The sequence below is a fragment of the Poeciliopsis prolifica genome, unplaced genomic scaffold, assembly GCF_027474105.1.
Source record: "Poeciliopsis prolifica strain line A6 unplaced genomic scaffold, Auburn_PproV2 SCAFFOLD003, whole genome shotgun sequence".
Classification (NCBI taxonomy): domain Eukaryota; kingdom Metazoa; phylum Chordata; class Actinopteri; order Cyprinodontiformes; family Poeciliidae; genus Poeciliopsis; species Poeciliopsis prolifica.
Genome location: NW_026562378.1, coordinates 13,788,391 through 13,800,791, shown reverse-complemented (window position 1 = coordinate 13,800,791; position 12,401 = coordinate 13,788,391). Strand labels below are relative to the sequence as shown.

At 35.5% G+C, this 12,401-nt stretch overlaps 3 protein-coding genes and 1 long non-coding RNA gene across 4 annotated transcripts in view; 1 reads left to right on the top strand and 3 right to left on the bottom strand.

Annotated features, from left to right (window-relative positions):
* The window catches only part of cacna2d3 (calcium channel, voltage dependent, alpha2/delta subunit 3), a 35,887-nt gene extending 34,747 nt beyond the window's left edge, over positions 1-1,140 (top strand). Inside the window, exon 38 of the mRNA XM_055027283.1 lies at positions 284-1,140. Coding sequence (XP_054883258.1) covers positions 284-376 — 93 coding nt within the window. The 3' untranslated portion in view covers positions 377-1,140. The remainder of the gene's footprint in view (positions 1-283) is intronic.
* A 253-nt stretch (positions 1,141-1,393) lies between these two features.
* Positions 1,394-4,779, bottom strand: LOC129358320 (uncharacterized). The gene is made up of 9 exons (XM_055027285.1): positions 4,740-4,779; positions 4,601-4,627; positions 4,241-4,519; positions 2,935-3,240; positions 2,725-2,847; positions 2,498-2,575; positions 2,089-2,190; positions 1,660-1,700; positions 1,394-1,581 (listed from the first exon to the last, which is right to left on the bottom strand). Exons 1-9 carry the CDS (start codon positions 4,771-4,773, stop codon positions 1,522-1,524), a joined length of 1,050 nt encoding a protein of 349 aa, XP_054883260.1. The 5' UTR covers positions 4,774-4,779; the 3' UTR covers positions 1,394-1,521.
* Positions 4,780-4,894: 115 nt separating this feature from the next.
* Positions 4,895-11,152, bottom strand: LOC129358246 (uncharacterized). The gene is made up of 14 exons (XM_055027146.1): positions 11,011-11,152; positions 10,643-10,936; positions 10,375-10,434; positions 10,106-10,165; positions 9,935-10,021; positions 9,772-9,846; positions 9,229-9,261; positions 8,182-8,295; positions 7,406-7,424; positions 7,092-7,108; positions 6,962-7,002; positions 6,795-6,861; positions 6,459-6,499; positions 4,895-6,361 (listed from the first exon to the last, which is right to left on the bottom strand). The coding sequence occupies exons 1-14, from the start codon at positions 11,132-11,134 to the stop codon at positions 6,269-6,271; spliced, it is 1,125 nt and encodes a 374-aa protein (XP_054883121.1). The 5' UTR covers positions 11,135-11,152; the 3' UTR covers positions 4,895-6,268.
* Positions 11,153-11,163: 11 nt separating this feature from the next.
* On the bottom strand, positions 11,164-11,995 carry LOC129358247 (uncharacterized). The gene is made up of 4 exons (XR_008605777.1): positions 11,945-11,995; positions 11,775-11,801; positions 11,401-11,689; positions 11,164-11,286 (listed from the first exon to the last, which is right to left on the bottom strand). It is a non-coding gene; the product is annotated as an uncharacterized LOC129358247 (long non-coding RNA).
* Positions 11,996-12,401: the final 406 nt, after the last annotated feature.

The window sequence follows — 12,401 nt, the reverse complement described above, 5'->3', positions numbered from 1 at the left end:
CAGCTTAAAGAAAGTAAAAAAAATACTCTCAAAAGTCTGGCGGCTGTAATTGCAGCAATAAAGGTGGGATCCTCCCAGTTTTATTTAAATTAGACAAACACATACAATTTCTTTCTTCCATAACAAAAATTCCAAAAACATCCAATGAAATGTTGTTTATCTTGTTCTGGCTTACTTTATTGTTTGCATCATTGAAACCTCTGAAGCTAGATCCAGCACATCAAATTGTTTAACATGATGTTAATGTACTGAGGTATTACAGCAGTGTGTGTGTTTTCTGCAGGAAAATGCCATGGAGTGCGGCTCAGCCGGTCGCCTCTCCAGCTGCCTGGCTGTAAATCTGCTGCCTTTGATTGCAGCGACCGTCAGCAGGTGACCGTGAGCTGCAGGTCTGACGCTAACTCCACCAGAAGCCGCTTAGAAACATTTAGAGAACATGACTGATCAGAAACGACTTCGCTCACCTCTGCAGCAGACATTACTCAACTGAGATTCTATTAGGTCTTTATCAGTAGCTCTGAGGCTCAGATCCATTACTGCAGAAAACACAACATAATGTGAACTATAAGAGTGCGTGCTTGGTGAGTTTGCTCTGCTCATTGCAAATCACTACACTGGAAGTTTGTCTTGTTCTGAATGTCTGCTGAATTAATGGGAGGGGAAAACGGCAAATGGAAACAGGAGATTTTTTTGTCTTTTGTCAAAGTCTGAACAAGTCCACTGTGCAAAAGAAGATATTATGTGTGTTTCATTGTGATGAGAAAAAAATAAAGGAACGTAAAATGCACTTTTGTGAGCTATGGAAAGAATAAGGAAAAGACACATTTTGGCTATAAATCAGTGAAAATCAATTAATGTGCAATGTTTTATTTCCCTGAATATTTCAGTTGCTTTTCTAACAAAATATCTATTGTCAAAAAATATTTATAAAAGACAGTAAATAAAAAATGTTATTTGAACGGCTCTGCCAGTTTCTCTTCAATTAAAGTGAGAGAAGTTAATATGCATGATGAAGATGCAGTGTGTTGAAGAATGTTACATTTATATATTCAGCCATAATTTGTTGAAACGTCCATGTAATCTGAACCATGTGTCTAAGGAAAGAGATTAATAAACCTAAAGAAATATTTTCCTTCTTTACACATTGTGCTGCTTCCTCTTTGTGCATCTCATCGGGTTTAATTTTTCAAAAGACAAAAATAAGCTGAATTATAACAGATTCAACAGAGATAGGAAAACAAGCATGGTGGCGCAGATATGCAAACTAAACAATAAATTACAGTTGAACAAGAATTACAAGATGGAGGAAAATTTAACTTCAACTAAGTTAGCATAAATGCATGAATTATAATCTAACTCCCAAAAAAAAAAGAAAAAAAAAAGCAAGCATGGAGGATCAAATTTCAGCTCTAAATTATAAACTTTAAAAGTATGACCTCAAAGGAAAAAGTAGGTTGTTCTCTTATTCACCATAATAGATAGAATAAAAACCTTTTGTTTCAACAAATCATAATGGCACATCTAGTTTGGACCCGCAGGCCAATCAGGGATGGTGTTGTAAGTGTGGTAAAGGTTGTCAGGCTGCAAAGAGAAAATAAAAGCATCAACCACAGTTTGAGAATGAACTGCATGGTGGATAATCTGCTGAGTCAGACTTACATCATCATTTTTGGTCTCTTGCATGATTTGCCCTTCCAGATCTGTAGCAAAAATATTAGATATTTTTCTGATTATTTTGCTATTTTCAGCCTGGAGGAGATTCAGTATCTTGTCCACAGCTCTCTGGTCCACTCCATGTTGATGGAGAGGAGGAAGCTAATTCTTTACATGAAAAGTTAAGATCAGAAGTATCTGTAATTAATTTACTGATTTGTGAGTTACAATCTGTGGGATGCAAAATTCTGGCTAAGAAAAAGAAAAACATGCTTTTCGCATTAATGGCATTGACTTACTTTTTATTTAGTCTGTAATTTCTGGATTGAAATTGTGTCTCTACATGAAAATTAACTTAACATAAAAACTGAAAATGGTGTATTGTGTATATCCTAGCAAAGCTGTAGGTATGATGTAAAAGAAAAATGTTCTCACCAGCTCTCTGACGGATCACAAATGCATAAAACAGAAAAATAACGCCAAGGACTGATCCTAGACCAGTCAGAGCCACAAACAATATTTTGAGAATCCTCAAATCTGTTGAAGAGATACACAGTCAAAATAAGTCAAACTAGACAAAATACATACAGGTGTCCAGCTCGTACGGCATGCGCTCACTTCTGCCTACGAGTTATTGCTAAGTCCAATTTTTTGTGTTATCATTTTTTGGAGACCAATAAGCATTTGACTATACGACAGACTTTCTCCTCCCAGAATTACTGGGCAGTTCAAAGAAAAAAAACACAATTTGTTTCCAATTACTCAATTAATAGTAGCAATAATCAATATAGTAATTGACGACTGGAATATTCATGTTCTGAGGTTTATGAGAACACATACTTACTCGGCAATGGTGTGGATGAACTTGTTTTGTCAAAGACTTTATCCACAGTAAAGCGATGAGTCAGATTATTGTTTGATTCTGAAAAGAGATTAAAAAAACATCACATGAATGAGGATATTATTTACTTTTATTATATTTATAGATTTAATGCAACAAAGCAATTTAAAAAATAAAATATATCATTAATCGTAAGAGCGGAGAGGAGAGGAGAGGACAAAGTGGGACACCTTTTCTGCTTGTGGGTCCAGTTGAAATCCTGCTTGTGGGTCCAGTTGAAATCCTGCTTGTGGGTCCAGTTGAAATTCTGCTGGGAATGAAGGTTGTAAAATCTTTCTTTTTCTCTGGTTTATCTGAAACGAATAGTTACAGCAGAATATGTTTTTGCAGTATCATTATGTTGGGATACAATAATCAATGATCAGCAGATAGTCACTGACCTTGAATGAGGATGGATGATAGACTCCCATATTGAGAAAGCACCTGTCCAGGCTCAGCCGTGTACCGACAGTTCACTTTAAGCTCAGCAGGAAGTCTTCGATTTGCCATGTTCGCCATTTCCAGCAGTTCAGTTCCTCTGAGTGTCTGATGACAGGAACTGTTTCTCTGAAATCCTCTTGATTCAACCAGAATGTATAAATGACACATAGAGACAGAAACAGAGGAAGGAGCCTCACAGGTCAGTGTGACAGTGTCCATTTCCGTGATCACTGCTGGATTCACAGTAAGTTCAGGTGCAGGAAGAGCTGCAAAAGAAAAAAAGAAAACATCTCTAAAATGTCTCTACACTCTGGCATCCATCTTGATAGTCAAGTATTTGCATTGAACTTGGTAATGTGATCCTAGAGTGCAGCTGTGACTTTGTTATAATCTAAGTAACAGCAAACTTACACACAAAACACTGGACTTGTTACACAGCTGGCAATGCTATCAATGCAGCAGAAGCAATCTGCTGGGCCGGAGATTTTACAGCCATAAAAGTGGTCTGGAGGCTTGAACCAATAGTTCAGGTGATATATTGTATTAAGCATCCCAAGGTTTTAAGATTTATTGGTTAAAAAAAAAAAATATATATATATATAAAAATTCCCTTCTCACCCACCGCGGGTGGTTCTTATCCTCTGAGCTCGGGTCCTCTACCAGAGGCCTGGGAGCTTGAGGGTTCTGCGCAGTATCTTGGCTGTGCCAAGGACTGCACATTTCTGGACTGAGATGTCTGATGTTGTTCCTGGGATCTGTTGTAGCCACTGCTCCAGTTTGGGGTTTACTGCCCCGAGGGCCCCGATGACCACAGGCACCACTGTGGTCCTCACCTTCCAGGCCCTCTCCAGTTCTTCCCTGAGGCCCTGGTATTTCTCCAGTTTCTCATGCTCCTTTTTCCTGATGTTGCAATCACTTGGTATTGCTACATCTACCACAACGGCTTTCCTCTGATGTTTATCCACTACGACAATGTCTGGTTGGTTCGCCCTTCTGTCTCCATATAAATATATATATATATATTCGCAATCATTCACTATATAGCCTGGGCTATTAAAAAATCACATAGTGCTTCTAAAATGGCAAACTGTAAATAATTATGATAATAGAGAACGAATCTGGAAAATCAATACCAGACACATTTTGCCAAAATGGCCAGAATATTAAATCTGGCATTGTTTTACGAAGTTTTAATTATATCAAGTCACTTAACTTAGCACAACAAAAATAACCCCTGGTCAAAAATTGAAAGGTAAAGTTACTCACTTTGTACGTTGACGGACAGCATGTCACTGTACTGAGAACATGATCCAAACTGATCGGGGATGCAGCATTTCAATTCAACGTTAGCGGGTCGAGAAAGTTTTGCCATCTTCAGCAGCTCAGTCCCAGTAAACGTCTGGTTACATGAGAACTCATGATTTGTTCCTCTGTTGATAGTGTATAAAAAACAACGTGAACTACGCTGACCCTCACAGGTCAGAGTAACTGAGGCTGTCTCCATGATCTCTGACTCATTCGCTGTTAGCTTAAGTGGAGGAAAACCTGAATAAAACATTAAATCAAATATAAAAAGGGAATAATGTCATGTGACTTTGATCATTTATGGGGGGTTTTATCACTGACCTTCCGTCCAGAACCCATGAATGGAACCTACCAGGAAGATTAAAATAAAAGTTCAGCAAAATGTTTACGCATAAAAAAAATTCAGAATATATGCATTTTCCAAATCTAGACTGATAACAGAATATAAAAAACAACTTACAGATAAGGATGACAAAAAACTGTATTTTTGCCATGATGGAGAAAAGACCTTCAAACACCAGTGAGCAGAGATGAGACTGAGGGTCAAATGTTTGTTTGACACACTTCATTGCTCTAAACAGGAAAACCATTCTATAAAAGGATCCCACATTTAGGTGCTGCTGACTTCAGCGGAAACTAACAACTGTGCAAACATGAGCAGATGAGTCTCTGTTGTTTTATTTAATCTTGTTCAAGTTACGATTCTTAACCAGACATTGTATCAGAGGAGGGAAACATTCGGAACAGCAAACAACTAAAACAGGCGCCGCCATAAATTGAAATATCAAACAATTCCCATAATGTTTGTGCAGTGCATCAAAAGTAATTTAAAGAACTAAAGCCAATCTTAAACAAGAAGCAATCAATGGATAACTTTGCAGATCAATATTTTTCCTCTTCAGGTTGATTATCTCAGTTGATGATTCTCTCCTTTCCTTCTTCAAATGAATTAAAACCACAATAAGTCACCAACATTGCCAAAACTACGTAACTTAGTTTAGTCAGTATTTTTGTGTTGGGTTAAGTTTTAATTTTGGCTTTTCTGACTCTGAATATGATCATTTCAGATAATACTTGTTAAAAATTAACATCCAGTGACAAAAACATTTAGAAATGTATTTCCATATATCAAGAAAAGAACAATAAGTAGTTACACCAACAAAGAGGTTGACAGGATAAAAACTAAAATTAAGGAAACAGAAGAAGCATTTCAGAAGTAAAACATTTTGTGTGGTATTATTGGCACAAATCTGTTTCCATAGATTTCGACGTAACAAAGTGGCTCATCATTGCAAAGTGAAAGGACAATGATACATAAGTTCACAGTAAACAAAACATCTGAAGATTCCCCTAAATAAAATGTGATACTGCTAAAAATCTACTCTCATTAGATTAGAACAAAATGAAGTTTCACAGAAAACAAACAGCACGACTGAAAACCAACAAACTGAAACATGGAAGAAGCTGCATCAGGCTGAGGTTGGTTTTATTAAGAAGAGAGAAGCTGCTTTTATGGAGGCAAATACAAAACAACAGTGGCACAAAACCTGCTAAAGGAGATTCAGTACTGGATAACCAAAACCACACAAGCAGAAGTGTAATGAAGTTGCTGTTTAAAATGTCCTAGTTAAAGTTTAGACTTTAATTTAAATGTCATTCTTTGGAATAATTTTAGGTTTTCAGTTGTTCTTAATTTAATCTTGAGAAAAACCTTTCATCTCCAGATGTGCAAGACTGACAAAGACATACTCCCCCAAAACAAAAATAAAAAAATACATAAAATTTTAACATTTTTAAACATTGAATTTTGTCACAAAAAGAAAACAGCTGAACAGATAAAACAGCACTGCGTTTTTAAAAGTAATTATAGTCCAGAAAGGAAAGGAACAACAATTATGAAATGATAATAATAAAAATATCTATAAAATCATAATCTGTAACTGTACATTTAGCGGATATTTTAATGCGTCTTTAAACAAAAGCTGTTTTTCAGTGAGCTTGTATGGTGTAGTACAGCTCCTTCACTACGGTCGGTTCTTCTGGTTCATCAGGGATGGTGGAGTAAACGTGGTAAACATCATGCTTGTTAAAGAAGAACATAAACATAATTTATTTTTTTACATCTTTTGTTTTTAGAGTAAACATGTTCACTTCTGGTAAACCGTTGTATCTTACTTACATTTTCATTTTGAGAGTTCTGTCTGTTAATCGCAACAGATTCTGGAAAAGCATGATCAAATTAAGTACATCATTTATGTTGCCTTCTCATTTCTCAGTTTTAAAACACGTCTGACTTCTGCTTTTTAGGTACTTTGATTATTAGTATGCCTCATACCTGAACATGTGCAAAACAAATAAACAATGTAATCTCACAATCAACTTGCATGTAAAATCCCAATTTTGCAACTACAAACTTGTCAAATAATGCTAAAATTTCTGAGGTTTTTCTTCCAAAAGCTAATAACAAACTGAACCTCAACTTATAGATTATCTAGAGGAATAACAAGCAGCTCACCAGTTGCAGAATCGTCTGCAGGAACGGAGGTGACTGTGTGGTAGCCATCTTCATCCCCAACAGGTAACTTTTATATAATTGATTGGAAAGAGAGAATACAGAGTTAAAATAAACGAACTTCTCTTTTCCTTTAGACTGCATGATGTGCACATTTTACAAAAAGTTACCAGTCCTCCATTAGTGACATTCCTCATTCCTATGAAGTTATCTGGAACAAAAATTTAAATAGCATGTATCTATAAATGCAGAATATGTAAACACATGTTGAAAAACCAGATTAATGGATATTTACGTTACCATTAAAGCCTCGTGATCTGGAATAAAATGACGTGATAAAACAAATGAATATTTTGCACAACTTATAACATGTTCTAATAGTGTAATCACACTTTTTAAATGTATATAGTTTACTTATTAGATAGCTGTCATTCTGAGCAAAATCCACAGTGGAAATATTACAGCACTAATTTATTTCATGATTAAATAAAGCAGTAAATCTCCCTGTAGTGAACTGATAAATATTAATCGAATAAGATAAACTTTTTTTCTCTAACAGATCAAAGTAAACAGATCAACCTGATTCCAGTTGAAGTGAGAAAAAAATACCTTACCTCCGGTAAGTTTTTTTATCTGTCAAAAAAAACAAAAGTGTATTTAGTAATAAGTTTTTTACATATAATTTTGAAAAATTTTCACATACAATTTCTTCTTTCTTCAAAAAAAAAATAAAATCTCCCTAAATGTGAGAGTGTGAGTGTGTGTGCATGGTTGTTTGTCTCTGTGTTGCCCTGCGACAGACTGGTGACCTGTCCAGAGTGACCCCGCCTCTCGCCCGGAACGCAGCTGGAGATAAACACCAGCACCTCCCAACCCCGTTAGGGAGAAGGGTGCTCAGAAAATGGATGGATGGTTGGATGGATAAAAGGTTTGCTTGTTCACAAATAAAATAACCCAATCTGGATGCTAACGGCAACGCTCCGATCATCACTGCTGACTGTTTGTCCTCTGGATTGTGTCACATCACTGTTGCAACAGTCCTGACACTCTGGACCTGAAACACTTGAATCATTGTCGTATAAACAGGGCCTCAAACATGCATCAAGGAACAATCCAGCATCTTGGTCAGGACTTCCCAAAGAAAAGTGTTACAGTATGTATAGTTTTGACTTTGAGAGAATTAGATCAAATCCACCAAAGAATAAAGCTTGGCAGTCAAATTTGTTGTTTGACATAATTTTTATAAGCACCTTGACGAGATATGACATTTATGTCCGTGATGGGTAGAAACTGCATGATTCTCAAATATGTAACTGAATGATGTTAGGTGTCAAAATGGGTGGGAAGTTTAAAGCTACAGAGACACTCGTGTTCTCAGGCGTCTACTCACCACTTCTCCATCTGAAGGAACAGAGAAGTCCCACAAGCAAAACTACTCCCACAAATACTCCAAAACCAGGTACAGCTACATACATCCATTTAGTTTCGAATTTCCAATTTGCTGCTGGGGAAACAAAAACCACAGTGAATCAGTCTCACTTCCTTAATGGTCAAAACAAAATGTTGCAAACATCTTAGTACACCAAGCTTTATCTGGAAGCACAACGTAAAAGATGTTAAAGCAACCTGAGGTAGTTCAAAACATGGAATGCATAATTTGTAGAAAGAAGTTATTGTTAGCAACATACTAATCTTGTATTCATAATTGTTCCCCTGCATTTGCATTAAACTCATGCAGAGCTTAATTCAGAGAGAACACAAAACTTCCTAACTTAAATACAACATTGATCTCAAGCTAAAAATTGAAGGAATAGTGCATGATTTTGTACCATAAAATAGAAAAGAAAAAAAATACACAACATTTTATTGTATTTAGTGGCCAGGAATTAAATAATTTGAAACTAATCTTCTGGAACAGCAATTCTTTGCAATTTTATTGAGCTAAAACTCATATGAAAGAATTATTTCACTCATTTAACTTGTATTTAATTAGTTTTGCAAAGAGATTAGATAAATAGAAATAGCCCAAAAATAGAAACTGTTGTAGGATGTTTGTGAAAGGAAACCAAGAAATGTTTCACAAAATTAATTAATGTAAGTTCAGTTCTATCAAGTACTGAAGCAAGAAAATCTCTGACCCTTTATACTGTCTTATCTTTCTGGCAAAATAATCTGAAAATCTTAACATACATAAAGCAGATAAAGATTTAATACCAGAAAGTGAGGAGAAAAGTCTATTTTCAAAGCAAAAATCTGGTTTCAGTGACTGCTGTCAGATAGAAAAAACTTTCTTTCATGATTTCACTTAGGTGCAAAAGAAAACCAATTAGCAGAGGATTTCTGGAAGAAAGAGCTTTTACGGATCACAACATGCAAAAACCAAGAAATAAAACTACCATTAATAAACAAAAAACAGTAGTTTAGAGGCAGATCGTACCAGTGGTTGCAGGAAAATCCTTATTCTCAACAGCTGCAATGAAAGATGAAACATTTAGATCAAAGCCTTGATCAATCATTTAAGTAATACAGTTTAAAAGGGAATTCTGTCAAATACTAAATTATGTTTGCAAGCTCCTCTGGAAAAAGTCATCAAACATTTTTATAGTAATACAGTTTTTATGTTTTCAGCTTTTAGCACTTGGAAGTAACAAAATCCTGCCTCACAGTAAGAAGTGAATCTATGTAAAAAAAAAAAAGTTTACTTTAAAGTCAATGTAAAAATCTGGTTCGAATGACAGTTTTATTTTAAAGTTTCAATGACTGTATCTTTGATATTAAACTTTGTATGATGCTCTAAACATTTAGGCATGACAGAAAAGCAATAAATAGACATTTGGAAGAGGAAAAATACTTTTTCACTGCAATATTCCTGTGTAAACTATAGCAAAGTGTAATATATACAGCAGCTTTTCTGCATTAATATTTTCAAATGAGAACAAAGTATCAAAATCATGAAACATTTTCAAGTGTATAAAATGACCTGGTGCCTCTGATGGTGACGTTGACAAAGTAGAAACTGAGCCTAAAGTGTTGACTGTGGTACTTCCACTTGAATCTGAAGAAAACAAAGAAAAACAAAAATTTGTTGATAAATTTCATGTCCAAATGTTGAAGCTGACAATGTTTCTGAAGTTTTGACTGACCTGTTGTACCAAATAATGAAGGATTCACTGATGATGGCGGATCAGAAAATGGACTTTCTGTTTCCACTGTTGTCCTAAATGTTTGACCTGATGGATAAAGTCAAAGTACATAGTAAATATAATTATATGTGTTTAAAATTGTCTGGTATTGGTGTTAGAAGCAGATATTACCATCAGTCACACTGACAGTCGTTACTCTCTGAAACGTGGTCGATTCTGTTTCCTGAACATCTGCAATGGCAGAGAATAATAGAGTATTTAAGACCTTCACATTTATGTGATAAATGTAAACATGTAATACCAAGCTAATTAATATGTCAAAGATCAACTTATATGACGGTGAAATCGTAGGAACAGAATGGACAGTAAATTTAGAGATCTGGAACAAAGAGGAGGAATAGTTAGTAATTAATTGTGGATGGAGATTGTAGAAGTGTTACCATCAGTCACACTGACAGTCGTTACTCTCTGAAACTTGGTCGATTCTGTTTCCTGAACATCTGCAACGGCAGAGGAAACATTAAGACCTTTCACACGTTTGTTACAAATAAAAATGTGTGATGCCAAACTGGTAACCACTTGATTTCTGTCAAGGGTCAGAAAACAAAACTTTATAAAGCTGAAACTATATTAAGAAAATAGGATTGACAGACTAACAAATATTTCATATTTAGAGGTCATTGATCATAGAGAGAGTTAATAACTTACTGTGGACGGTGACTGTAGACGTTTTGCTGTATGGAGACTGATGCAGTCCTCCACGCTTCACCATGTAATAACATTTTAATTCAACCTCAGCAGGTGAAGTTTGATGTGTCATCATCAGGAGCTCACTTCCTGTAATCAGTGTTTGCTCACAGGAAATGCTTCTGGTCATCTTTGAGTTTATGAAATATAAAAAACAATTCTCCACAGAAACAGATGAAGGATTCCCACAGTTCACTGTGACTGAGTCTGAAACTGTGATCTGCTGTGGATACACAGTCAGTTCAGGTGGAGGAACTGAAAACATAAACAAGATCAAATAGTTTAATATCAGTCATTTGTATTAGTTCATCACAGCTGTATTTACTCACATTGTATGATGATGGTGAGCAGGTTACTCTTTGGAGATTGGTGTAATTTCAGGTAAAAACATGTTAAATCAATGTTAGCTGGTGAACTTTGTTTGGTTAAAGACAGAAGTTCAGCTCCTGTCATCGTGTTCAGACAAGAAAATATTTGGTGTATGTTTTCTCTCCCAAAGTAGAAATGACAATTTTTCACAGAAGATGGAGGCTGACAGTTTAAAGTGACTGAGTCTGACTCTGTGATCACCAGAGGATTCACTATCAGTGTGGGTGGAAGAAGATCTGGAAATATGAGTAAAGAAAAACAGAAACAAACAGGTAAAAGTTAATGCATGATGGATTTCCAATATGTTCTTAATCAATGTTGCTACAATCTTTGATAACCAGATGACTCACTGTTTATGGTGATGGTTGTTGATTCACTGTCTGACGATGTGGTACTGAGAGCATCATTCATTTTAACGTAGGAACATTTAACTTTGACATCAGCTGGTGATCTTTTATTTAACATCCTTAACATCTCAGATCCTGTCAGTGTTTTCACACAGGAAGAGTCTGAAAACTTTGTTGTTTTCAAAGTAGAAATCACACCGAGACACAGAAACATTTGCCGAACAATTCAGTGTGACTGAGTCGGTTTCTGTCATCACAAGTCGATCCACTTTTAGGTTTGGTTGAGGAAGAGCTGAAAGTTCAAAAGGTGTTTAGATATCAACTTTTATCAGAAAAGAAACATTTTATTTACCCAAAGATACTTAACTGAAACTAACCTTCAGCTTTTGCTTCATGAATCAAATCTATAGAAAATGAGGCAAAGAAACAACATTTGTGTCTTTTCTGACTGGACAGTAAAATGTAATACAATTGTAGCAAAAAGTAAATACTCAGACTTTATATTACAGAGTAGAACATAATATCAATGACAATAAACTAAACTTACTGAGGAGGATGAAGAACAGCAGCTGTAAAGCCATGATGAAGTAGTGAATGTCTTCCTACTGTGACTTTTACCTACATTTGGTTTCAAAAGACGTTAAAATAAACCACATGATCAGTAGAGGACCCTCCTACTGACCACAGGAACAAAAACTCACATGATAAATAGTTCATCCGTATCTTACACCACCTAAACCTACAACATGAACAGACCATTTCACTATCATCATTTTACTGACACTTGATATTTTAGTAAAAGTTTAATGCTATGGTTCTGGATCCGCTGCATGGAGTAACTTTACAAGTTCAGTACATAAAGTTTTGTGGTTTAAATTGTCATTTTCTATTGAAAGCCCTCACTGACAGGTATCTGTTCACAAATCTAAAAATAGCAAAAACACTATCACATATCAGTAAAACTATCTGCATTGTTTTGTGTGATTCAGTCTTATATGAACCAG